This window comes from Gorilla gorilla, chromosome 16 (genome assembly GCF_029281585.2).
Source record: "Gorilla gorilla gorilla isolate KB3781 chromosome 16, NHGRI_mGorGor1-v2.1_pri, whole genome shotgun sequence".
In the NCBI taxonomy this organism is placed as follows: Eukaryota; Metazoa; Chordata; class Mammalia; order Primates; family Hominidae; genus Gorilla; species Gorilla gorilla.
The window spans coordinates 79314506-79342440 of record NC_073240.2 but is presented as its reverse complement, the minus strand read 5'-3'; the positions used below and the strand labels follow the sequence as shown (position 1 = coordinate 79342440).

Below are 27935 nucleotides of genomic sequence, written 5' to 3'. Positions count from 1 at the left end.
CTGCAGAACAGCACAATAAGATATTTTGAAAGAGAAAGACCATATTCACATAACTTTTATTACAGTACATTGTTATAACTGTTCTATTTTATTATTAGTTATTGTTAATCTCTACTATGCCTCATTTATAAATTAAGTTTTATCATAGCTATGTATGTATAGAAAAAAATATATACCAAATAATACATACACGGTTTGGTAGTACCCATAGTCTCAGGTGTCTACTGAGGGTCTTGGAACATATCCCCCATGAGTAAGAGAAGACCTTGATTATTCCATCTTTCAGCCTTCTTGAAGCTAAGAGTGGCCACTGATACTTTGGCCAAAGAGGCAAAAGCCCTTGGAGAGGGCTTTTATCATGGTTATAAAAACTGGTAATTCTGGAATTATGTTAAGTACACATGTACTCTGTACAGTTATGTACAAATTCCCATGACAACTTATTTCCCAGGGAAAATTTAACTTGGACATAATGCCTGGAGGTGCAACCAAAAGAATAAAAACAGAACGGGAAGAAAGGACGAGCCTAGATCCTTGCTGAGATTGGTGCTGCACAGCCCCAGTCTGCCAATCTCCACACTTCGTTATGTTAGAAAAATAAACTCCTATTTCTTAAAGTCATTGGACAGCAAGTTTTCAGTTCTTTGCAGCTGTAGGCATCCCTGACATAGTTAGCATGGAGCTTAGAACAGTGTTTCTCAACTATCTTTACTCTGTAACATTTATGAGGGATAGAATCCATTCCCTTCATTAATCGTTACTCATTACAACAGTCATTCTCAACCTAGCAGGCATCAAAATGTGGAATGGAGGTGGAGAAGACTGGCTCTGAACCTTGGTGACTACCAAAGCAATGTCTTCCTGTAAGCATATGTCTAGGAGGCAATTCAATCTGATCCTTTCAAAAATGCAATAAGGATTTTTTGTTCTAAGGTTAAACAACCAAATACTTCCTACCTAACTTGTTCCTTTCTTTCAAAGTCAACTCTTCAAATTTTATTCCTTATTAGGAAATTACTTAAGTAATTATTACTTAATAACCTCTCATAATAAGCACTCTATTAAAAAAGCAGGAGGGGCTGGGCGCAGTGGCTCACTCCTGTAATCCCAGCACTTTGAGAGGCTGAGGTGGGTGGGTCACTTGAGGTCAGGAGTTTGAGATCACCCTGACCAACATGGTAAAACCACCGTCTCTACAACTAGCTGGGTGTGGTGATGCACGCCTATAGTACCAGCTACTTGGGAGGTTAAGGCACGAGAATCGCTTGAACTCAGGAGGCAGAGGCAGCAGTGAGCTGAGATCACACCATTGCACTCCAGCCTGGGTGACAGAGCAAGATCCTGTCTCAAAAAAATAAGTAAAATAAAATAAAATAAAATAAAAACCAGGGTACTGACCCCACATAAAAACCAACTTTCTGTTTTGAAAGTATTTATAGTCACAGGTATTCTATTATTACATTTATCATGGTTATAAAAACTGGTAATTCTGGAATTATGTTAAGTACACATGTACTCTGTACAGTTATGTACAAATTCCCATGACAACTTATTTCCGAGGGAAAATTTAACTTTCAGATTATCAATCATTCCCTTTCAATGCATTTTACAGTTGTTTTTGATAGTTTCCTACTGATTCCTTAAATTTGGGAAATTTAGGTCATCTTCAAGTAAGCACATTTCTACAGATTATACACAGAAAGTATTTATGCTCAATTTTCAAAACATCTTATGTGCTCCTTTAATTTATTAAACTATGAAATTTGGGTTAAAAGACTTCCAAGCCAGTATCACTAGATTATTTTGGAGAAGTAAATGGGAAATAAAATTACTATTCTTGTAAACGATCAATCTAGCTGTTTCTTTTCAAAATTAATGCAAACTCATCATCAGTGAAGGGATAAAATTAATGTGAAAGACATACATTAAGAAAATGACCAACTTCCTTTAACAAACATATCAACACAAATCACTGCAGCTAAACATGCAAGGTAAAGGATATTGCTCTCATTTTGGCAAACTGTTTATTTTTAAATGACAGCCTAATTCTAAAATGGGGATTCTTTAAGATACCCCAAAATAGCTGTATTTCACAATACACAAAAAATATTGCACATAGCAGTCAAGAATATTTAAATTCCTCAAAATCTACAGAAAAATCACAAGAACAATCGTCTTAATTAAATAATGCAAGAAAAAACAAGATTAAAGCTCCTTCCAAAACTGACTGCAACAGATGTGGCATTCAATTTATCTTTTCATGTCATTGTCATGGAAAAGTTCACAAAGAATAATCAGTCTTCTAAAGAGGTCTCTCTATTGGCCCAATTGAGAAAGTTACTCAACTGTTAGTAAAGTCAAAACTTCCATTCAATGCCCTATAGGTCGCCCACATTCACTCTTCTGAGACCACAGAGAAAGGTTTGACCCTGATAAGGTCAATGAGAATGTCTGCCAAAACTGCAGGTGTGCAGGCTGGGGCAAACCATGCCCAATACTTCAGAACAATTCAAATCAATGGGTCCTGTTGGTGATTCCTATTCAACAGATGGCAAAAAGAATAGATGTGGGCACTGTTCATTTGACAAAGTAAAACAGGCCAGGCATAGTGGCTCAGGCCTGCAATCCCAATACTTTGTGAGGCTGAGGCAGATGCATCACTTAAGGTCAGGAGTCTGAGACTAGTCTGGGCAACACAGCAAGACCCCAACTCTACAAAAAATATAAAAATATGTTTTTATATAAATGTGTTGGCATGCACCTGTAGGCCTTGTTACTTGGGAGGCTGAGGCAGGATTGCTTTAGCCCAGGAGTTCAAGGCTGTATGAGCTATGATCACGACACTGCGCTCCAGCCTGCGCAATAGAGCAAGACTCTGTCTCAAAAAAAAAAAAGAAAAGAGAAAATAAAATATACATTTAATTGGTGTAGAATTATCATCAGTCAGTCAGGTTCTTCTAAAAATCACATTAGGCCAGGCGCAGTAGCTTACATGTGTAATCCCAAAACTTGGGGAGGCAGAGGTGGGAGGATTATTTGAGCCCAGGGGTTCAAAACTAGCCTGGGTAACATAGCAAGACCCCTGTCTTCATAAAAACAAGAAAAAAAAAGTTTGAAAATTGCATTATTGGTTTCTTTGAGGGGAAAAACTAGTGCTTAATTAACTTAGATTTTTAAATGAGAAGTTAAGGTGTGGGCCTACATCTTCCCTGAACAGAAGTTGTCCCAGGAGGAGTTTTTAAAATGGTATAGGTATGTGTAGGTGTACCTGTTACAATACGGTGGAAATACATTTAAAATTTCTTCAGCTCAGCTTGACAAATGCATTTTCATTATTAGAGACTAAACAAACCCAAGAAAATGTAAAGCAACATTACCATACTTGGTGCCAAGTTTAGATACATCGAAGAACTTCTTATGTGAACTGTCATTTAATGTTTCAATAAGGTACTCAAAGGCGTATCCTGAAAAAAAAATTGTATTTTCATTAAATGCAGCAACAAAATATTTTATTCAGCTGAAAATACCAGGAAACTAGCTTTATCCAATAGAATTTTCTGCAATGGTAAAAATATTCTATGTTTGAGCTGTCCAGTAAAGTAGCCATTAGCAACGTGTGGCTATTGAGCACCTGAAATGTGGCTATCGTGCCTGAGGAACTGAATTTTTAATTTATTTAATTTCGATTAATTTAAAGTCACACAGGGCTAGTATCCACCACACTGGAAAGCATAGCTCTAAACCATAATTTGTCAAGTAAAAACTAGTAAGATAATTCACTCCTGAAATGTGTTAAGAATACCTGGAAAGGGACAATAAGAATGATTTAAATAACCCACGGGGACGTTTTGGAAAGACATGTCTTGAAAACTGCAGAGACAGGAATTTGTGAATTCCACAATTAACATCAGAGGGACTGATTAAAAAAAAAACCAAAAGACGGATTTTTACAGAGCATTCAATAAACCAAAACAAAAAAACTTCTCAGTTAAGTCCTTACCAGGGCTTAGTACTGAAAATAAAAGTAACAGGATCTCTAGGAAATTAGCATATTCTCCCCGAAAGAGACAAGTCTTCTGGTTTTGCACGAACTGAAGCTGAACTACAAAGTCAAAGATCCAGAGGTCTCATTTAAACGTGCCTCAGCTCCCAACATTCTAGGGGGCAGTGGCGGGGAGGCAGCCTTGAGGTTGAAAAGAACCTTCAGATCTTTTGTGCAGACTCATAGCGGTGGGTGGCCAAGACCCTCAACATTGTTAAGGCTTTCATCCAAAAGGAGAAAACATAAGCACAGCCCATTTTCAGAATGAATAGTATTTTTTTCTCTCTTTTTTTTTTTTGTAGACGGAGGTGGACGGGGGAGGAGACAGCGGTGCAATAAATGGTCGGAGAACTGACTGACCAATGTTCAACCTTGACTGCCCCTCATTCGGCTTCCAGAGGCACAGAGAGACTGAGGGGCCTTAGGCTGGACCGTGGAATCAACATCTAGCTGCGTGAGACCCGAACACGGAGACGGAGGCCCCCGCCTTCATCGCTCGCCAATGGGGGGCGGGCAGGAGAAGACGGTGGGCCTCTCCCTGCCCCTGGTGTTGCTGACGGGGGCCAGGAAGCCGCTGGCAGCAGGCAGCGGCCACCGGAGAGAGAGGGGTGCGGGTCAAGGCCAGCGGTGGGGCGGCCCGCCCTGCGGGGGTCGCGCAGGAGGGTGGGGATCGGGAGCCCCAGCTTCCGCGGCCTAGGCTCAAAGGGCGGCCCAGCAGGCAGGCCCCGAGGGGAGCACAACCCGAGCCCCGAGGGCCTGGGCGCCTGCCGAGCGACTCCAGGCGAGAAAAGCAAGGAATTCGGCGCCTAGGCAGCGCGCGTTTCCAACTGCCAGACCCAGCTCGGAGGCCCGAAACTGACCTGCTTTTGGGGCGTCCATCGCCGGAGACCATATTATCCCTCCGGGGAGGGGGCCAGCGGGGGAAGAAGGGGGAGGCCGGGCAGGGAAGACGGGGAGGAAGACAGGCGGACTGGCAAGGGAGGAAAGAAGGAAGCAGGCTCGCGCAAATATCGCGAGAGCCGCAGAGCCAGCCCCGGGTCTGCGCTCGCGGGATTTGTCGCCTAACTCCCGCGAGATCGTCGGACAGGAAAACAAAGAAAGAGAAGGGGCGGAGCTAACCAGAAAGCGATTTCTCGCGCCGTTGCCGCTGTTCTCGCGAGCGGGGGCGGAGCGCTGGGGAGGCTCCAGTGGGGGCGTTGGCGTGGCTAGTTTGGCCTTTGCAGCGATCCGTTACTTAGTTGCGGCCTTAAGTTTTCTATTGGGGTCATGAATTCGAGCGGTGTTTGCGTTCCCGCAAGGTGTCTGTCGGAGTCAGGGTCGGAATCGGAACTACTAGAAGAAAGAGCTCAAGGAGAACCGCTTTCCCCTAACTATAAAGCCTTGCATTAACTTGTCAGACGTGGGCGGCCCACACGCGTGTTTTCAAGTGGGGGCGGCCATACTGATCGGGCGCGTGGGAGGCGCTCAACTGTTGAATGAACGAATTTTTTCTTAACCTCCGGTAGCTTCCGTGATTGCCGACTTCTTCCCAGTGGCAGTTAACACATGCTTAAGCCTCTCCATCCTTCCGCCTCAGCTCCTCCGGTCCCTGTGTTCTCCACCTACCCAGCATTATCTCCTGTCGCAGCAACTTACCAGAAAGAGTCGCTCATACTCGGCTCTCCCCCACGCACTTCTTATCCTCTTCCAGTCTGGCTTCCACTCCCAGAAATGCCTTTAGCCAAGGCCAGCTATAACTCCACTTTCTAATCTCACATATCTCAATCTTGACTGGTTCTCTCCCATTGTTGAAAAATACTCTTCCATCAGCTTCTGTGACCTCAGACTCTACTTTTGTTTCTTCTCCTAAGGGTGCTTGATCTCAGGCTCCTCTGCAGACCTCTTCCTCCGCCCAGCTTTTAAATGTACTGGGCACTTGATGGGCACAGTAGCTCATGCCTGTAATGCCAGCACTTTAGGAGGCCAAAGTGGGAGGATGGCTTGAGCTGAAAAGTTCAAGACCAAACACAGCAACGTAGTGAGACCCTATCTCTACAAAAAAAATTTAAAAATTAGCTGAGTGTGGTGGCATGCACCTGTAGTCTCAGCTACTCAGGAGGCTGAGGTGGGAGGATCACTTGGGCCCAGGAGATTGAGGCTGTGGTGAGCCATGATTGCACCACTGCACTCCAGCCTGAGCAACACAGCAAGACCCTGTCTCAAAAAAAAATGTATTGGACATTAAATGTGTCCCAGGGCTCTGGCCTTGTACCTCCTCCCTCTGTCCATTTTCCCTGGCCCATCTCACGCTTCCTTTGACTTCAGTTATTAGTTAATATGTTGATGCTTCCCAGTCTGCCTGTGACCTGAGCCTATCTCCTAAACCCGGAGGTGTATATCCTAGTACCCATGGGATGCCTCCACATCCCAAGGCACCTCAAACTAAAAATCTCCAAAAGTGAACTCGTCATTTCCCTCCTTAAACCTACTATTCCTTTTGTATTGCCTGTATTAGCGAATGGCGCCACCATCCACCTGGTTGCCCAAGCCAGAAATCAACACATTATACCTGACTCCTTCATCCACTCCCTTTAATCATTGATCCAAGCCCTGTCAACCCAAACTCCAATATATTTCCTTTATTCACCTTGCTATATTTTGTAACATCTCCTTTACAATCCCAGCATGAAATTCATAGGTAATATAATCTACATACACGATAAATAATCTACTTGATGACCTAACTGTAATACAAAGGAGAAAAATAGGAAAGTAATTTATTAGAAAATAATATGTATTATAATACGTAGCTGCACAGGCATGTCTATATTAGATGACAAAATTGAGTAGTCAGATGCTTGTATTTACTTATAACGAATGAGTTTGGTTTTACAGGACATATAATATTTGACTGGGCCAGGCACAGTTGGTGGCTCAAGCTTGTAATCCCAGCACTTTGGGAAGCCAAAGCCGCAGGATCGCTTGATGCTAGGAGTTTGAGACTAGCCTGGGCAACATGGTGAGATCCTGTCTCTACAAAAACTTAAAAGAGTTAGCCAGACATAGTGGTGCATGCCTGTAGTACCAGCTACCGTGAGACAGAGGCAGGAGGATCACTTGAGCCCAGAAATTCAAGATTACAGTGAGCTATGATTGTGCCACTGCACTCCAACCTGGGAGACAGAATGAAACCCTGTCTCAAAAAAAGATAAGGCCGGGGAGGCGGCTCACGCCTGTAATCCCAGCACTTCGGGAGGCTGAGGCGGGCGGATCACGAGGTCAGGAGATGGGAGATCATCCTGGCTAACACGGTGAAACCCCGTCTCTACTAAAAGTACAAAAAATTACCCGGGCGTGGTGGCAGGCGCCTGTAGCCCCAGCTACTCGGGAGGCTGAGGCAGGAGAATGGCGTGAACCCAGGAGGCGGAGCTTGCAGTGAGCCGAGATTTCACCACTGAACTCCAGCCTGGGCAACAATGCAAGACTTCGTCTCAAAAAAAAAAAAAAAAAGATAATATTCAGCTGAATATGGTCAACACTTTTTATGTCTGACATTGCAAAATAAGGATTCAATATATACATACATATCATGCATAAATATATATTATGAATGCATGTATGGTAAATGCACATATGTATAAAATGTACATATATATCATGAATGGCCTCTAAAGACTAATGAAAATATGTTAGTGACTCAAATATTGGAAGTGTTGTCACTATTGTGATTTTCTGAAATGGTGAATAACTCTTGATAAAGTTCAAAACAAAAAAAAAAAACCTTTGCTTTTTTTATGCAATAGTTGTATTCCTAGAAAATTCCGTATATATTAAAACCATACACAAATTACTTTTGTTTTTACTTGTATATGGGGTTAAACTCTAGGCTCAGATAATTATAAACAAATTTGTTGTTATTGTTTTTATGTTTGTGTGTATGTTTAATGTACTTGAATATCTGACAGTATGGGTCTTGTTTGATTCTTTTTTTTTTTTTGAGACGGAGTCTTGCTCTGTAGCCCAGGCTGGAGTGCAGTGACATGATCTTGGCTCACTGCAACCTCCGCCCCTCGGGTCCCGGTTCAAGCAATTCTCCTGCCTCAGCCTCCTGAGTAGCTGGGAATACAGGCACGTGCCATCATGCCCAGCTAAGTTTTATATTTTTAGTAGAGACGGGGTTTTACCATGTTGGCCAGGCTGGTCTTGAACTCCTGACCTCGTGATCCGCCCATCTCAGCTTCCCAAAGTGCTGGGATTACAGGCGTGAGCCACCGGGCCTGGCCCTTGTTTGATTCTTTGTTGTGTAATTCTATAGTGTAGAATGCAGGCAATCTAACATTCATTGAATCCCAAAAGTGCCCCATGATGGTGACAAACAAAAACACCCATTTTCTCAGTGTCCCGCTTCCACTGAGAAGCACTAACTTAGAACAATCATGTTATGCTCCCGTGTGGCTGGACTCATTACTTTTTTTTTTTTTTTTAACAGTTTTATTTACTTTTTGAAAATTTTATTCATTTTAAGACAGAGGTCTGTTTATTTGGCCTGGACCGATCTCAAACTCCTGAGTTCAAGGGATTCTCCCACCTCAGCCTCCCAAGTAGCTGGGACTACAGGCATATGCCATCTCAGTCAGCTTTAACAGTTTTATTGAGATTTAATTTAAATATCATAAAATTTACCTATTGTTAAACCTTTTTATTTTGTGATAATTGTAGATTTACATGGAGTTGTACTAAGTAATAAAGATCCCATATACTCTTCACCTAGTCTTCCTCCATGTAGCATAGTACAATATAAAAACGAGCAAATTGACATTCATACAATCATTCCACCTTACTCAGATTTAGGCAGTTCTACATGTACTCCTTTGTAGGGTGTGTGTGTGTGTGTGCGCGCACGCGCACACATGCGCACATGCACGTGTGTATTTAGTTCACATGTGTGGCTTTGTGTGGCCATCACTACAGTCAAGATATGGAACATTTCCAAGGATCTTTCCTGTTGCCATTTTATAACCGCAGCTGTTTTCCTCCTAGGCTGCCATTTCCTCATCCCCTACACCCTATTTTGAATGCTATGCAAATGGAAGCTTATGGTATGTTTTCACTATACATTTTTTTTCAAGTTACATTTCCAGTGAGATTTTAGCACCCTTTTAGATCAGTGTCTCGGGCAATGTCCAGGCTGGTTCACCTCTCCTTTTTTTTTTTTTGAGAGACAGTCTCACTGTGTTGCCCAGGTTGGAGTGCAGTGGGGTGATCTCGACTCACTGCAACCTCCATCTCCTGGGCTCAAGTGATTCTCCCACCTCAGCCCCTGAGTAGCTGGGACCACAGGCGCACGCCACCATGCCCAGCTAATTTTGGTATTTTTTGTAGAGACAGGGTTTTCCTATGTTCCTTAGGCTGGTCTCGACTTCTGTACTCAAGCTGTCTGCCCACCTTGGCCTCCCAAAGTGCTGGGATTACAGGTATGAGCCACTGCACCTGGCCCATCTCTACTTTTTAAATTAAACATTTTATTTCGAAAAACAAAATTCAAGAATACAGAAGAATTGCAAGATAATTACAATAAAACTTCATATATACCTTAACTAGGTTTATTTATTTACTGTTAACATTTTGCCACATTTGCCTTGTCTCTCTCTCCCTCTCTGCTATTGCAGAGATAAGATCCTCATTATTTCTTATTCTTTTTCTTTTTTTGAGACACAGTCTCACTATGTTGCCTGATCTGGAGTGCAGTAGGTATTCACAGCAAGATCATAGTGCACTGTAGCCTCCAACTCCTGGATTCAATCAATCCTCCTACCTCAGCCTCCCAAGTAGCTGGGGCTACAGATGTGTGCCACTGCACCTGGCTATTTCTTATTCTCATTTTTTTGGTACCATTTCAGAGTAAATTTTAGAGATTATGACCCTTCAGTCCTAAGTACTTTATCATGTATCTACTAAAAATGATCAAATTCAGGAAATGTAATTGATACAACACAATCAATTGTATCAATACAATTCATATCCAAATTTTATGAACTTGAATCATCAAATTTTATTAATAATCCACATTCAAACATTGACACAGTTTACAATCCATATTTAAATTTTGTAAATTGTCCCAATATTGTTCTTTCTAGAAACTCTTCTCCAATCCAAAATGCTATCCAGGATAAAGCATTGGATTTAGATGTCGTATCTGTTTAGTCTTCTCTAATTTGGAACAGTTCCTTAGCGTTTCATTTTCTCTTAGGGTATTGACATTTTTAAAGAGTATTGGCCCATTGTATTGTGGAATGTCCTTTAATTTAGGCTGGCCTGACTGTTTCTTCATGATTAAATTTAATTATGCATTTTTGGTAGGTATGCTACATAAGTCATGTTGTGTTCTTTTTGGTACATCGTATCAGGAGGCACCTGCCTTTACTTAGTTCCTCTTTTTTTTTTTTTTTTTTTTGGTAATGGAGCCATCACTTAACTTAAAATCAGAGCGGAGTTTTAAGCCCAGGTCCATGAGACTCTATTTTTTTTTCTTCTTTTGAGACAGGGTCTTGCTGTTACTGAGGCTAGAGTGCAGTGACACAATCACAGCTGACTGCAGCCTTGACTACCTGGGCTCAAGCGATCCCCCCATCTCAGCCCTGCAAGTAGCTGGGACTAGAGGCATGTGCCACCACACCTGACTAACTTTTAAATTTTTTGTAGAGGCGGGGTCTCCCTATGCTGTCAAGACTGGTCTTGAACTCCTGGGCTCAAGTGATCCTCCCACCTCAGCCTCCCAAAATGCTGGGATTACAGGCATGAGCCACTGTGGCTGGCCTCCATGACACTCTAGAGCCCATGTTTTTACCCACCCACACCTCTGTGGTTAGACATGGTCTCAGTTATTACAGGGGGTGAGTTGGAGGCTCCCATGGCCTTTCTAAATCTCAGTATGATCTCTCAGTAGCTAAGTCCTCAGTGAGGCTCTGTTCTTTCAATCTATGTTTTAGTTCTACACAGAGAAAGTCTGTTTGGTTATTGATAGTTCCAAAATAAATGTCTTATCTTCAAGAATCAAAAGCATGATAAACAAGATCTCCTGCCATTCTGTGGCTGACCTTTGTAGCCACTGCTGAGCCTGATCGTGGGTAAGAGGAGAGCAGTTGGCTGCCAGCCCTTGGCATATGAAATTAAAGGGAACCATTGCTCATCCAAAGCAGGTAACTGTATGTTCTGACTATCAAGTCAAGAGGAATGCAGATAAGAGTTTTTTCTCTTCACCAATGAGAGTAGACCACACATTAAAAGGTTTTGTTGTTGTTGTTGTTTTGTTTGTTTGTTCGTTTTTGAGATGGAGTCTTGCTCTGTTGCCCAGGCTGGAGTACAGTGGTGTGAACTCAGCTCACTTCCACCATCCACCTCCCCGGTTCAAGCAATTCTCCTGCCTCAGCCTCCCAAGTAGCTGGAATTACAGGTGTGTGCCACCATGCCTGGCTAATTGTTTTATTGTTGTAGAGACAGGGTTTCACCATATTTGCTGGGTTGGTCTTGAACTCCTGACCACAAGTGATCCTCCCGCCTCAGACTCCCAATGTGCTGGGATTACAGGTGTGAGCCACCGCACCCAGCCCACACATTAAAAGTTTTTAGAAGCTCACCGAAATCCCTGTCTGTTGCCAGCAGGTGATTAAGAATGTTGATGCAGGCTTATAGAGCAGAACACTGTCCTTGGAACTGTGTCAAGATATGGAAATGGAAAAGACCCTTATTCCTTGGACCCTAATTCCGTTTTCTAAGGGAAAATGCAGAACTGCCATCAGTAAAATGACATGGAAACATAAATTTCAAATGTACTGTTGTTATGGTTTGAATTGTGCCCCCACAAAATTCATATGTTGAAGTCTTAATTCCTAATACCTGTGTATGTGACCTTATTTGGAAATAGAGTCATTGCCGATGTAATTAGTTAAGACGAGATCATACTGGAGTAAGGTTGGTCCTAATCCAATGACTGGTGTTCTCCTGAGAAGAGAAAACAGGCACATAGACACACAGGGGAAAGCCCATGTGAAGAAAGTCAGCACGCAGAGAGAAACGCTGTGGGATCATGAAGATGGAGATAGGTCTGACAGGCCTACAAACCAGGAAGAGAGGCCTGAAGCAAATTTTTCCCACAACTCCTAAAAGGATTCAACCCTGCCAACACCTTCATTTCTGACTTCCAGCCTCCAGAACTGCTAGGCAATACATTTCTGTTGTTTAAGTCTTCCAGTTTGAGTAGTTTGTGACGGCAGCCCTAGGAAGTGAATACAAATACCTTTTTGGAAGACCCAAGGTACAATGAAGACAGTGCAGCAGAGCAGTCAGAAGTCCTGGGTTTCAATCCCAGCCTTGCCCCAATTCTGCTGTGTGGCTACGCTGACGTGAACGAATCTATCAGGCTTCAGCTGCAGAATTCACTGGTTGAAGTAAACTTTTTAGGTACAAGAATGATTTTTATAGACTGTGGTTTTATGTTTCCACTTTCAGATATAAGTCCTTTCCTTTGCCTCTCTCGTCAAAGAACACTATGATGTCCTATCAAATTAGAGCTCCTGATGTCTCTTGGTTTATCTCTTTTACTGCTGGCTTGGTTTGGGTTCCGATCACTCTTATCTGGACCATTGCTTTGGGAGGGAGATTGAGGGCATTTGATCATTTTTAAAAAGGTGATTTTATATGGGTCAGCCTAAGAGTCATTTCCTAAGTGGTGTCCCTGTTTCAGACTTGCCTCCCCAACCCTCTCATCATTGCTCTAATCACGCTTTACAATCCCACCAGGATATTCTTTCTTTTTTTGTTTTTGTTTTTGTTTTTTTGAGATGGAGTCTCACTCTGTTGCCCAGGCTGGAGTGCAGTGGCGCAATCTCACCTCACTGCAAACTCCACCTTCTGGGTTCAAGCGATTCTCCTGCCTCAGCCTCCCAAGTAGCTGGGACTACAGACACATGCCACCACGCCTGGCTAATGTTTTCATATTTTTAGTAGAGACGGAGTTTTGCCATGTTGGCTAGGCTGGTCTCCAACTCCTGGCCTCAAGGGATCCCCCCACCTCGGCCTCCCAAAATGCTGGGATTACAGGCATGAGCCACCGCACCCAGTCCCATCAGGATATTCTTTCTGAAAGGCAAATTTGATCATGTTTGCTGAAAATCTTCAAAATCTCCCTGACGACCTTCAAGATGAAATCATAACTTTCCAGCCCAGCCTTTGAGGCCTTTTGCGGCCTGATCCTCGCCTACTCTCCAGTCTTACCTCTTGTCCCAAGCCCCATTCTTAACTAACATGGAACACAAACAGAACTAATACCACCTGGATTTCCCTGAAAATAAGCCTCATGCTCCTTCAAGCCTTTGCACATTCATCAGCCAACTTCTAGTTGTCAATCAGAAGCAGAAGCTCCTCTTTTTGAAGCTTTTTCTGCTCCTATGCACTCCCCTCCACCGCTACCCTGGGTTCCCTCTTTATTGCCCTCAAAGCCACCCATGCCTCCCTCTCACAGCACTTAGCTCGCCATGCCGTAATTCTTTGTTTGTCTGTTCATTCACTAAACTGAACTCCCTGAACACAAGCACCAAGTGTTTACTCTCTCTCCCTATCTCCTAGCACAGGCCCTGGCATATGGCCATTGCTCCAGAAAGTCTTGTTGAATAAATGAATTGATAAGTGAATGAATAAATGAATGAAAGAAACCCGATTCTGCATGTAAGAAGTTCCAAACCTGTGCAACAGACAAATGAGACATAAGTGATTTGAATTATGAAATGATTAATCTTTCAAAAATAATTTTCTACAGGAATTCTGTAAATAGCAAGCTATCCTACTGATTTTGAAAATATGACTTATATTTTAAAATCCCATCGATGGAAACCTGACTCTTGTAAAGTGGTGGCCTGGACACTTTGGTTTGGTTCAACCACCATTTGAGTATTATGTACTAATATCAGAACAGTGAGGAGGATAAGACCGGCCCTTGAGAAGCTTACAAATAGATAACATTAGTACAAGTGATAATAAAAGTAATAATAGTTAACACCTATTAAACCTTGTTAAGGCAGAGGGCAGTGGTTCACACCTTTGGGAGGTCGAGGCCGGCGGATCTCCTGAGCCCAGGAGTTGGAGATCAGCCCAGACAACATGGTGAAACCCTGTCTCTACCAAATATACAAAAAAATTAGCTGGGTATGGTGGTGCATGCCTGTGGTCCCAGCTACTGAGGAGGCTGAGTTGGGAGGATTGCTTGAGCCGAGGAAGTGGAGGTTGTAGTGAGCCAAGATTGCACCACTGCACTCCAACCTGGGTGACAGCGTGGACTCCATCTCAAAAAAGGAAAAAAAAAAAAAACTTGTTAAATACTTTACATACATTATCTCATGAGCACAGTGGCTCACCTGTAATCCCAGCACTTTGGGAGGCCAAGGCAGGGAGATCATCTGAGGTCAGGAGTTCAAGACCAGCCTGGTCAACATGGTGAAACCCTCTCTACAAAAAAATACAAAAATTAACTAGGTATGGTGGCACACACCTGTAGTCCCAGCTACTGGAGAGGCAGAGGTTGCAGTGAGCTGAGATCTCCGCACCACTGTACTCCAGCCTAGGTGACAGAGTGAGACCCGGTCTCAAAAAAAAAAAAAAAAATTCCTCAAAACACTCCTAGAAGGCATGGTATCGGGTTGTTTTCAGCTATAACTAAAAGAAACATTCAACTCAAACTGGCTTCAATATAATACAAGCCACACCTTGTACCAAATGAAGTTCTTGTATTTTCTCAGAAACATTAGCCAGCTGCATGGGTAACAGAGCAGCTCCCTTACAGAATTAGAGAAAGGTGGAACTTGAGCAGCTTTGTGAATGTCTCACCTGCCAGTAAAGAGCAGTCCCATTGAACAACACACATGTATCTGATGGCTGATCTTAGCCAGGCCCTGTGGTAAGGGCTGGGGGCACAGGATATAAGGCTAGCTCCAGGATATAAGGGTTGTCCCTTAGTTTGAAGAATTGGGACAGTGAGAAACAGACAGTAATAATGTGTCTGAGGAGTCAGAAAAGATGTTACTGAGAGGCAGTAGTAATTGAACTCAGATACTTGGTGGTCAAGATCTTTGTGGACATTTGATAGTCATTTCCTGTGTCTCCTGTTCAGATGACTCTGAACTTCCCCTGGGCAATTCAGCTCTTCCCCAATTCCCATCCATAGGTCCACCATGGATCCAGTATTCGGATCAGAAATTGGGGATGTAACCTAATTAGAAGCAACAACTCACAACAAGACTTGTTGGGGCTTCTGAGAAAGGGAGGCTTTCTTTTTTCCTCAACAAGTTGTGAGAGTGAGGTTCTGACATCTGGAACCGCTGCAGCCATTTTATCACCACAGGGGTGAGTTTGGAGGTGTGGCCTCCACTGTGTGGTACCTGAGAATAAAGCCATTCTCTGTGGAAGGCACAGACAAGAGAGAGAAATTCTGGATCCCAGGTGTCATTCTTTCGGATTCTGAATCAAGCCTTACCTGTTCTCTACAAGAACTTCCTTTGGAATTCTCTTCAGTTATGTGAGCCAATGAACTTCCTTTATGGTGTTAAAATGTATAGGAGGTCATTGGTTTCAATTGAGCTCCTGCACTAGGCCCAACAGACCAAACCATAATGGAGTCACTCACACTGAAGTTCCATGCCACCAAGCCTAAATTAAATTGTCTACCTGACCTTAGAAGAAATCAAGAAAGAGAAGTAGTCAAATCCCCAAACAGGCCAGCTTTAGCTGGTGTGATAAGGAAGTCCCTTCTGCTTCTACCTTATAGGGAAGGTAACTTTGAAACAACCAATCTGCTTTTCGTTCTCTGTTTCTACTTTCTTCAGCCCTTTTCTGCCCATAAAGCCAACCTCCTCTGCTCAGCTCATTGGAACACTCATTTTATTTTATAGTGTCAAAAGACAAAACAAATTAGGCTGAGCTGGGGCTTGATCCAGGAGTTTGAGAGCAGCCTGGGCAACATCATGAGACCCCGTGTTTATTTGTTTTAAAAAAGTATAAAGAAATTAAAAAAAAATTTTTTTAAGTAAAAAAAAATAAATAAATAAAAAACAAATGTAGTTTTGTTTAAATATCTCTCCATATCAAAATATCAATGACATTCTTCACAGAAATAGAAAAAAAAATCTTCAAATTCATATGGAATCACAAAAGATCCCAAATAGCCAAAGTTATCCTGAGCAAAGCTGGGGGCATCACACTACCAGACTTCAAGATATTATTACAGGCTGGGCACAGTGGCTCACGCCTGTAATCCCGGCACTTTGGAAGGCCGAGGTGGGTGGACCACCTGAGGTCAGGAGTTTGAGACCAACCTGGCCAACATGGTGAAACCCTGTTTCTACTAAAAATACAAAAACTAGCCAGGCGTGGTGGTGTGTGCCTGTAATCCCAGCTACTCGGGAGGCTGAGGTGGGAGAACCACTTGAATCCTGGAGGTGGAGCTTGCAGTGAGCCGAGATAGCACCACTGCACTCCAGCCTGGGCGACAGAGCGAGACTCTGTCTCAAAAACAAACAAACAAACAAACAAACAAAGCAAAATATTACTACAAAGCTATAGTAACCCAAACAGCATGGTACTGGCATTAAAATAGATGCATAGACCAATACAACGGAATAGAGAAGCCAGATAGATATAAACCCACAGGTTTATAGCCAAGTCATCTTTGACAAAGGCTACACATTTATAGCCAGCTGATTTTTCATAAAGGTGCCAAGAACATACATTGGGAAAAGAACATACATTGGGGAATATATTCAATAAATGATGCTGTGAAAACTGGATATCTATATGCAGAAGAACAAAACTAGACCCTCGTCTCTTATCTTATATGAAAATTAAATCAAAATTGAATAAAGACCTAAATGTAAGACCTGAACTATGAAACTACTAGAAGAAAACATTGGAGAAATGCTTCAGAACATTAGTCTGGGGAACGATTTTTTGGATAAGACCTCAAAAGCACAGGAAACCAAAGCAAAAATAGACAAGTGAGATTATATCAAGGCTTCCGTGCAGCAAAGGAAACGATCAACAGAGTGAAGGGACAACCTACAGAATGGGAGAAAATATTTGCAAACTATCCAACTAATAAGGAATTAATCAGATATATAAGAGGCTCAACTCAATAACAAAAAAGTAAATAATTCAATTAAAAAATGGGCAAATGGTTTGATAAACATTTCTCAAAAGAACAAGTATATGAAAAATGATCAATATCACTAATCATCTGGGAAATGCAAATCAAAACCATAATGAGATATCATCTCATTCAAGTGAAAATGACTCATCAAAAAGATAAAAAGTAACTGGTGAGGATGTGGAGAAAGGGGGCCTCTTGTACACCGTTGGTGGGAATGTAAGTTAGTATAACCACAATAGAGAACAATATAGAGGTTCCTCAAAACTAAAAATAGAACTACCATATGACCCAGCAATCCCGCTGCTGGGTATATATCCAAGAGAAAGGAAATCAGTATATCAATCAATGAGATTCTGCACTCTTATGTTTATTGCAGCACTGTTCACAACAGCCAAATTATGGCATCAACCTAAGTGTCCATCAACAGATGAATGGATAAAGAAAATGTAGTATATATACACAATAGAGTGTTATTCAGCCATAAAAAGAATACAGTCCTATCATTTGTAGCAACATGGATAAAACTGGAGGTCATTATATTGGGGGTCCCGAGTTTTTATTTTTCTTTCACAGAGCCATGCACAGAGATACAAATATCACATGTTCTCATGCACACGTGGGAGCCAAAAAAGCAGATCTTATGGAGTGAGAGAGAAGAATGACAGTTACCAGAGGCTGGGGGAGAGTTAGGGGGTTGGGAGGTGAATGAAGGGAGGTTGGTTAAGGAGTACAAAAATATAGTTAGAGAGAAGGTACAAGTTCTAGTGTTTGGTCTTGCTTTGTTGCCCAGGCTGGAATGCAGTGGCACTATCTCGGCTCACTGCAGTTTTAACTTCCCAGGCTCAAGCGATCCTCCCACCTCTGCCTCCCGAGTAGCTGGGACCACAGGCATGTGCTACCAAACCCCACTAATTTTTATTTTTTGTAGAGACAGGGTCTTTCTATGTTATCCAGGCTGGTCTCAGACTCCTGGCCTCAAGCAATCCTTCTGCCTCAGCCTCCCAAAGTGCTAAAATTAGAGGCGCGAGCCACTGAGCCCAGCCCAATTTGTGTTTTTGTTTGTTTTCCAAAACTTGCACCAAAGGAATTTAACTGATGTAGCTGTTTACTAGCTGTGCAGTTTTGGGCAAGTTACTTAACATCTCTGAGCTGCAGTTTCCCCAGCTGTAAAGTGGGGGCAATACTACTGACTACTTGGATTGTTGTGCCAATTAAATGTATGTGAGGGTTTGTATTTATTTCCAATGGTGGCTGTAACAAATTACCACAAACTTAGTGGCTTAAAACAGCACAATTTAATTATCTTACAGTTCTGGAGAAGTCTGAAATGGGTCTCACTGGGCTAAAATCAAGGTGTCAACAGAGCTGCACTCCTTTCCAGAGGCTCTAGAGGAGAATTCATTTTCTCGCCTTTTCTGGCTTCTGGAGGCTTCAGACATCCCTTGGCCCCGGCTCTCTTCCATCTTCAAAGCCAGCAATGGTGTCACTCAGACCTCTGCCTCGGTCTTCACATCTATCTCTGACTCTCTACCTCCTTCTTTCATTGATAATGAATCTCGTTATTACATTGGGGACATTGGATACTGAAGGATAATCTCCCGATCTCAAAGTCAGCTGATTAGCAAACATAATTCCATCCTAAGCCTTCATTTCCCCCTTTGCCATGTAACATCACCTATTCACAGGTTCCAGGGACTAGGGCATGGACATCTTTGGAGAGGTGGGGGAATTATTCTGCCTACCATAGTGGTCTATTTGGGTATGGACATGTATCTAGCACTCAGTGAATCATTCCCATAGACTTTTAAGCACAGATGAAGAACATTTAACCCCACTTGGAGGGAATTAAAAAAGGTTTCTAAGAAACATTAAGAGAAAATGATTTTTTTTGGAGCTGTGTCCATTTAAAAACAGTGTCCAAGGCTGGCGCAGTGGCTCATTCCTGTAATTCCAACACTCTGGGAAGCCGAGGAGGGCAGATCGCTTGAGCACAGGAATTCGAGACCAGCCTGGTCAACATGGGGAAACCGCATGCTGAAACTCTAGAAAAAATAGAAATATTAGCCTGGTGTGGTGGTGCACACCTATGGTCCTAGCTAGTTGGGAGGCTGAGATGGGGGAATCACCTGTGCCCAGGGAGGTCTAGGCTGCAGTGAGCCATGATCATACCACTGCATTCCAGCCTGGGTGACAGAGTGAGACCCTGTCTTAAATAAATAAATAAATAATAGAATAAAATAAAAGCAGTCTGCCATTTATTGAATACCTCAGACAGTGTATTCAACAGTTTAGGCTGTTTGCATAAACTATTTGTAATCCTCATAATAACCTTGAAGGTAAATATTATTAGCCCTGTTGTACAGAGAAGAAAACTGAGACATGGAAAAATATAATCCCTCATTAGCACTCACTCATTAGTTGGTGGAACTAGGAAAAGTCGTTTCTGATAAGAGCAAAAGAAGAAAAAATGTCTAAAGTTTAGGGCCGCTGCTAAGGGGAAGATGGGCCCAGGAGGGGCCTTGCACTGTGGTTTCCCAGATGGCCAGAGGACAGTGTCTGGGTGCTGGGAGGGATGTTTGGGGAGAGAGAGAAAAAAGGGTACAGGAATATAAAGGGAATTTGGGATGATGTGGAAGCCATGTCCCACTTAATTTACAGATTTCATAAACACTTTAAAATGTCACATGGCCAAGCATGGTGGCTCACACCTGTAATAAATGTGAATAAAATAATAAAATTAAATGTCAGCATAAGAAGGGAAGATGAGAAACCATCTAGTTTAATGGCTTTATATATGAGCATGGGACTTGCTTAAATTCCCACAGTGAGTTATCCAGTGAAATAATGGCAGAGCAAGAATGGGAAACCAGATTGTGGGCCCCAGTCCCATGTGTCTTCCACGCTCTTCTGCAGGCTGAACCAAATGGTTTGTGCCCAGAAAATAGGTGAAGTTCAGAAGTTACAGCTTGAGCTGCTGTTAGGCCTAGTGGCCTCCAGGGGGCAGCAGTAGGCATTGTCCCTTCCAGTGATGTAAAGAGAGACAATAAGCAGCGTCTGACCTTGACATCCGTAGTTAATAAAACACTGAGGGAACAATAAGGGATTGAAGTTCCCACTGTATCCTGTAGCATGGCAATAAAAACGGATTTTTTTTTCACATTTAAAACACCCAAATGGCCCTTTCAATCAAAGCCAAAGGGTCTTGCTCTGTCGCCCAGGCTGGAGTGCTGTGGTGCGATAGCTCAGTGCAGTCTCGACTTCCCATGCTCAAGCGATCCTCCCACGTCAGCCTCCCAAGTAGCAAGGACTACACGCCAGGTGTACGCCACCACGCCTGGCTAATTTTGTTGCCCAGGTTGGTCTCAAATCCTGGGCTCAAGCAAACCTCCCACCTCAGCCTCACAGAGTGCTGGGATTTCAGGGGCAAGCCACCATACCGAGCCTCAAAGCAGTTATTCTACTAGACTAGATGTCTATTCCAAATGAAGCTGTCCCTACTCAAAACATTGCAGTCACTCTTCTTTTAGAGTGGCCTTCAGAGCTGGGACTGGACCAGAAGGGTCAGGCTTGAGGGTGAGCGTCTGCTTTGGAGGGCATTCATCTAAAGCCTGTAAGACTAAAATCTGACTTTTTCAGGTGCCCTGGGCCTGTCTTCTACAAACTTCCACTCCTCCCCCACTGATAAAGAAATATTATCCTGGACTGGGCATGGTAGCTCACACTTGTAATTCCAGCACTTAGGAGGCTGAGGCAGGAGGATCGCTTGAGGCCAGGAGTTGGAGATCAGCCTGGGCAACAGAGTGAGATCCCATCTCTACAAAAAATAAAGAAATTAGCCAGGTGTGGTGGTACATACCTGTAGTCCTTGCTATTTGGGAGGCTGAGGTGGGAGGATCACTTGAGCCCGGGAGTTGAAGGCTGTAATGTGTTATGACTGTACCACTGCACTTCAGCCTGGGTGACAGAGCAAGGCCCTATCTCTAAAAAGCATATATATATATATATATATATACATATATATATATACACACACATATATATATACACACACACATATATATATACACACATATATATATACACACACATATATATATACACACACATATATATATACACACACACACACATATATATACACACACACACATATATATACACACACACACACAATCCTGGTTCAGGCCACCATCATCTCTGCTCTGGATAATGACAGCAGCCTCCTAACTAGTCTCAGCACAACAGCCAGAGGATGCTGTTAAAGTGGAAGCCAGCTCATGTCATTTTTTGCTCAGAACTCCACACTGGCTCCAATCTTACTCAGTGTAAAATTCAAAGAAGTCCTCACGATGGCCTCCAGGGTCCTGATCTGACTCCTCCTCTTTGGCCTCATCTCCTACATCCTTTGCTCACTCTGCATTAGTCTCATTCCTTGCTCTTTGCTGTTCATTGAACACCAAGCACAATCTCTTCTTTAGGCCTCTGCATTTTCAGGTACCTCCTCCTAGATAGCCACATAGATTGGTCCTTCACTTTCACTGGGTCTCTGCTCCAATTTGCCCAGCTCGGTGAGGTCTTCCTGAACACGCAACATATATGGCAAACCCCGGCACCCCTTATATTCATTCTTTTCATTCCTCTCCGTAGCACTTATTGATACAGAATGGCTGAGCGCCCAGCTAAACTCCACCCTTAAGCCTGGAGCCATGGCCCTAAGTGAAAACAGCTGACCCCCTTTTTTTCCATGAAAATGTTGCTTGTTTGGTCTGCCCTGCTCCTCTCCCGTGCCCATAAAAAGACTTCAGCTGGCAAAGCAACACAAGCGGCTGACCGGTGGGGATGCAGGCTGCTGGGAGTTGGGGGATACAAGAGGCTGAGCAGTGAGCAGAGAAGCAGCAACTGAGCGTTGGAGACTATGGATAGATGCAGCTAACTTCAGACAGTGCGGCTTCAGGGAAAGATCACCTTCTTCCCGCACCATCCCCTTTCCAACTCCCATGTTGCTGACAGCCATCACCCAATAAAATCCTCTGCATACACTACCCTTGAACCCATTCGTGTGACCTGATTCTTTCTGGATGCTGGACAAGAACCTGGGTGCTGAGAAGGCAGGGGCTTGGACACTGCTGCAGGGATGCACAGAGCCTGCTCTCACCAGAGAGAAGTGACTGGCCGGTTCCAGCATTCGTTCCCTCCGGTTCCTGTACTCGCTTGCACGCTCCCTCTCATGAGGAGTGGCCAGCAGCGGGCTGAGTGAAACAAGCCACTCCAGTTCCTGCCCACGAAGGGGGTCAAGGTCAAGGGAACCATCCCATCTCATTATCATGGTCTAACATGCTGCACATTTAACTCATTTGTTTGTTGTCTATTTCCTACTAGAACGTAGGTTCCATGAGGCAGGGACTTGGTTGTTTTGTTCACTGCTGTATCCCCAGCCCCTAGAATTGGCACATGGTAGGTGTTCCATAAATATTTATTGGAAAAAAAGCATGAGTCAAGTGACCCTGCAGGCAAGCTCAAAGAGAGACGCAACTTGTCTCTCTGAACCTGGAGTGGGAAACATCAGAGGCAAAGATACCTCTATTGATTCTGGTCATATTCACCTCTGTGACTTCCGTTAAGTGAGCGCTTAAATTTTCAAGTTGAAAAGGTTTTTCCTCATTGAGGGTGTATCTATGGTGTTGGCAGCAGGGATGGTGGAAAATTGCTTAAGCAGCAGCAAAAAGCAGAAGCCAGACAAGCTGAGGCTCCTCCAGTCCATGCGGTGGAGAGCCCTAGGGAAGGTGTCTCATTCCTGGGTCAAATGTCACATAACCTAGTGCTTTTTCTCTCTTAGTTTTAAAACTGCCTTTGGAAAATTATGACAGTAAGAGAAATCTGACATAGTTGACTCCATCTTGCTTCTGACTTCCAAGCTGTTCTTGGTCTTTCCTGGGTATAAGTCAAGTTAACCTTGGGAAGAATTCATAGTTTAACTTGAAAGCAAAGATGATAATAGTCCCTCCCTAAAACTAACTCCCTCCTCGCTCAGGGACTGACAACAGCCTATGTCAGACTAATGAAAAGCCATAAGAGGCTAGGTGCAGTGGCTCACATCTGTAATCCCATCAATTTGGAAGGGGGGGAGGTGGGCAGATCACTTGGGGTCAGGAGTTCAAGACTAGCCTGGCCAACATGGTGAAACCCCATCTGTACTGAAAATAGAAAAATTAGCTGGGCATGGTGGCACATGCCTGTAATCCCAGCTACTCAAGTAGGTTGAGGCAGGAGAATCGCTTGAACTAGGTAGTTGGAGGTTGCAGTGAGCCGAGATTGTGCCACTGTACTCCAGCCTGAGCAAAAGAGCAAGATTCTGTCTCAAAAAATAATAATAATAATAAATTTTTTTAAAAAGCCATTAGAATATGGGAGGGGCTTGAACTCTGCTAGAATGTAGGCATAACTTCTATAATCCCTAAAACATGAGCAGTAATGCTCAGGGGTCACATGGCCAGGGGTCACATGGCCAGATGTCACAAGACTTGTGACTTTCCTAATTGCTCCTATAGATAACATCACTATTGTAGAACCTAAGATTAGATTTTTTTGAGATGTTTTCCAGACTGACCCTACCTGGCCTCGTGACTCATGACTCAACTGGTCCTGTGGCCCCACCCAGAGGCGGGCTCTGTGCATGAGGACTGCTTTCCACACCCTTGTAATTTCATCCCCAACTAATCAGCAACACCCATTCCCTAGCCCCCTGCCCTCTAAATTGTCCATTAAAACCCTAGCCTCTGAGCCTTCAGGGAGACTGGTTTGAGTGATAACTCTAGTTCTCCTGTCTAGGTCAGCCTCGTGTCAGTTAACTTGCTCTACTCCAATGCCACAGTCCCAGTGAATTGATTTTGTCTGTGCAGCAGGCAGGAAGAACTCATCTGGTGATTGCAGTTTTAGGACCCAGAATACCTTTGTGTGTTCTTAAAACAAGAAGCTTTGTCCCTGGAAATGTAATGACTTGATCCTGACATTCAGAGAGAAGGGAGATTAACATAATGTTCATGGAAGGAATTGAAGTTTGGTTCCATAGCTCAGAGCATGCCACATCCCTCTCCTATGTTCTCCCTTTCCATGCCCTCGCCATCACCTCATGTGGGGCTGGATTTCCCTGGCCTCCTGACTCTATCTGTAACAGCTCAGCTGAGCTTCCCGAGGCACCAAATTGATGACAGCCACTTTCCTGTTCAAAACCCCCAGTCTGTGCACAAAAGATCAAAGTCTAAACTCTAGCTCGGCTGGGCGCGGTGGCTCATGCCTGTAATCGCAGCACTTTGGGAGGCCAAGGGGGGCTGATCACTTGAGGTGAGGAGTTCGAGATCAGCCTGGCCAACATGATAAAACCCCATCTCTACTAAAAATGCAAAATTTAACCCGGTGTGGTTGCGGGCGCCTATAATCCCAGCTACTCGGGAGGCTGAGGCACAAGAATCGCTTGAACCCAGGAGGCGGAGGTTGCAGTGAGCTGAGATGGTGCCACTGCACTCCAGCCTGGGTGACAGCAGGAGACTTAGTCTCTAAATAAATAAATAAATAAATAAACTCTCCAGCTTGATATCTGAGCCCTCTCACCTTCCTGGATCTTCTGCGTCATCTCACTGAGTCATCTGCTTTCCAGGGGAAGCAGGCCCTGAGCTTCCCCACGTCAGCCTCTCTGTTTCTGCTGTTCCACCCTCACCCCCATTCATCTCCCATGAATGCCACCCCCTTCCTCTCCAGCTAGGCAAACCCACCCATCCGTCACCCTGCACCCTTTTTTTCCCTGAAATCTTCCCAATCTTTCACACCTCAATGTCACTGCTTCTCTCTCAACATGGGTGACATCATTATTGCAGCCTTCCTGACAGCTCTTCCAGCAGACCCATGGAAGGGCTCTTTCAAACCAGGCACTGCTGAGCAAAAGGGAGGCTGGGTTGGAAGGATTTGGCAGGGCTACTGGGGACCCTTCAGCACCACTGCCTCCCACTAGGCCCATCTCTTGAGGCCCTCCCCCAGCCTCTTGGCCTTTGAACTTTCATAGCCCTGCCCTACACATTCTGCCTGCTCTTTGTCACCCCGTCCCCCGAGCTCAATCTTTCATAATGTAAGCATCTATCTCCCAGCACCAGGTATGTCTGTAGGATTGAAATTTTTTTTTTTTTTTTTTTTTTGAGGCAGGGTCTCGCTCTGTCACTCAGGCTGCAGTGCAATAGTGTGATCTCAGCTCACAGCAGCCTCTGCCTCCTGAGTTCAAGCAATTCTCCCACCTCAGCTTCCTGAGTAGATGGGACTACAGTCATGTGCTACCACTCCCAGCTAATTTTTGTATTTTTAGTAGAGACGGGGTTTTGTCATGTTGCCCAGGCTGGTTTTGAACTCCTGATCTCAAGTGATCTGCCTGCCTCAGCCTCCCCAAGTGCTGGGATTAAGGCATGAGCCACCGCACCCAGCTGCGTTTAACATTTTCTATTTTTCATACAATTCAGCCCAAAACATAAGCCCACTACTGTATCTGGTACTCAGCTGAAGAAGCTGCTGTCTGTCTATGCTGGAGGAAGAGCTGGCTGTATTGATCTTATTCAAAGATACTTTTGTCATGCAATAATGCAATATATAGAAAACCTAGAGGATTTTCAAGGTCATTTTGACTAAATAGGATTTTTACTTTAAATGCTGACTTTAGAACCTATGCCTGTATAAGATGTGGCTCTGCTATGTAGAGTTTGTGAGATTATTAGGAAGTATGACTCCTTTTGGAAAAATAGCTGCTCTGAATAGGTAGAGACCTTTGCAAACTGTCTCTGAATCCCAGGATGTCTTCTCCTGTAGGGCGTGAGCCTTGGGAGGAAGCTGGGAGCTGATTCAACTGATGTGACAGTGTTCTGACCCCTTTTTGTCAAATGAAGCAAGTGAGGCCTGAAGGAAATAATGTATACAGTGGTCCATTTCCAAGAAAAAGTGCCTTAAATCAGCTTAGGTCAGCAAACTACATAAGAAACAGGATATACTAGGCCCTTGCTTGGATAGCCGATGCCTGCTTGTTGTGCGCAGCCCCCTCACCACTCCCTGCCGCCTTAGTTGCCCTCACCCGAACCAAAGAAGTTTAGTCTAAAATGAAAGTTTATTAGTCTGCAAAATAGCTTGCTTTGTCTGTTCTTATCAGCTTGCCCAGCTACGTAGGTCGTAAGTCAAATACTTAAAGAGCCCCTGAGCGAACTAGGATTGCAAGGCATTGTGGGCTGCAACAAAATGCAGCAAGACAACCCTAAAGAAAACACCTAAAGCCCCTACCCAACAACCAATAGACGACGTCCAGGAAGATTGTGACCCCATGGTACTCAAGCCTATGAGGAACAGGGGAAGGGACCTGCTCACTAGGGGATAAATTGCTTGTTAAAACTGTGCTGGGTGTGTCTGCCCGTCAGACACCCAATCTTGCAAGACTATCATTAAAAGTCTCACTTTTGCTGATCTCCAGGTCTCCGAGTTCATTCTTTGGGTTTGGACAGGTAAGTTTGTTTCTCATAAGGCCCAGAGAAAGGAAGCAACTTATCAGAAAGTCTGAAGGAGAAGACAGCAGGTGAGACCCAGCTTGGCAAATTGTCACAATCAGGACACCACCATGATCAGATACCACGACTGCTGCTGCTAGCTGAAGAGTCACTCTGTGCCTGCCACCATCTATACTAGTTAATGCCTCATGCTCTGCTTCTTAATATGCATAAAGCGTGTGACTGGACACTGGAATTCTCAAGGGCCACTGAAAAATCAGCAGACCCAGCAGAAGTATGGCCTCCTCCTCACCTTCCATGCAAGCCCATCTGATCTGCTGAGCCCAAATCACACCACAAATCCTGCTACAGGGGAGTCTGGGAAATACAGGTCTGAGCTTTCCAGCTTCCTCAGTGGAGGAAGGCACACAAGGAGAATGAAATTGATGCTGAGCACCAATTCATCATTATAAACTTGTTTCTGTTAAACAATTAGCTGCAGTAGATTCAGATTCAAGTGTCTACAAATCAAAACCCCTGTCCCACACAGGTTCTGTCTCTGGTGAGAGTGTCCCTTCTCACTTCCTCCAGGAGATGCCTGTTCCATTGTGTGACAGACTGTCTATGAAGATGTTTTCTTTTATGTTGAGCTGAAACCTGTGCTCATCTGGTTCTCACCTGTCCCGACGTTGCTTTCTGGGACCAAACAGAATGCATCGACTCCTGTTTCCTTTTAACTGCCCTTTGGCGATCCAAAGATGGTGATAGTAATGTTCCCTATACTGTTCAGCAGCGCTGAAAACACTGGTTTCCAAATGAAAAAGCACTGAGGCAAGCCAGGCACCAGTGTAAAGGTGAAGAGAGTTGTGGCATTAAACAGATGACAAGGGCAACCATTCATTGTCTTCCACTGAGGGGAGAATATATTCACCTTGTCTTAGCAAAGGTAAAAATCACAGCCAATCCACAACTCCCAGGCTACTAAGAGGCTGTAGAAACCAATTAATTCAAAATGCATTATATACCATGTGCTAAATTGGTCACCAGAGGGAGTCTAGGTATAACAGGATCTTTGGCTAGAACCATCATTATGATGACAGTTTGTATTTGGAGAGCTTTTTCCTTCTCTCATCCAAAGGAGTCCCAGCACCTTGCCACCACCTGTCTCATTAATGAACACACTATCTCAGTGAGCGAGGCAGGTGGCCAGTCTCAT

The 27935-nt window shown here is 43.8% G+C and overlaps 1 protein-coding gene across 2 annotated transcripts in view; it reads right to left on the bottom strand.

Moving 5' to 3' along the window:
• IREB2 (iron responsive element binding protein 2) overlaps positions 1-5129 on the bottom strand; it is a 61444-nt gene extending 56315 nt beyond the window's left edge. The window contains exons 1-2 of one of the 2 annotated variants that reach the window (XM_004056602.5): positions 4903-5129; positions 3378-3464 (exon numbers count right to left, since the gene is read on the bottom strand). In XM_004056602.5, the coding sequence (XP_004056650.5) occupies positions 3378-3464; positions 4903-4921 (106 nt within the window). In that variant the 5' untranslated portion in view covers positions 4922-5129. Of the gene's footprint in view, positions 1-3377; positions 3465-4402; positions 4845-4902 lie in introns of those variants that run through there. The other variant, XM_019011122.4, reaches the window with a different exon arrangement.
• Positions 5130-27935: the final 22806 nt, after the last annotated feature.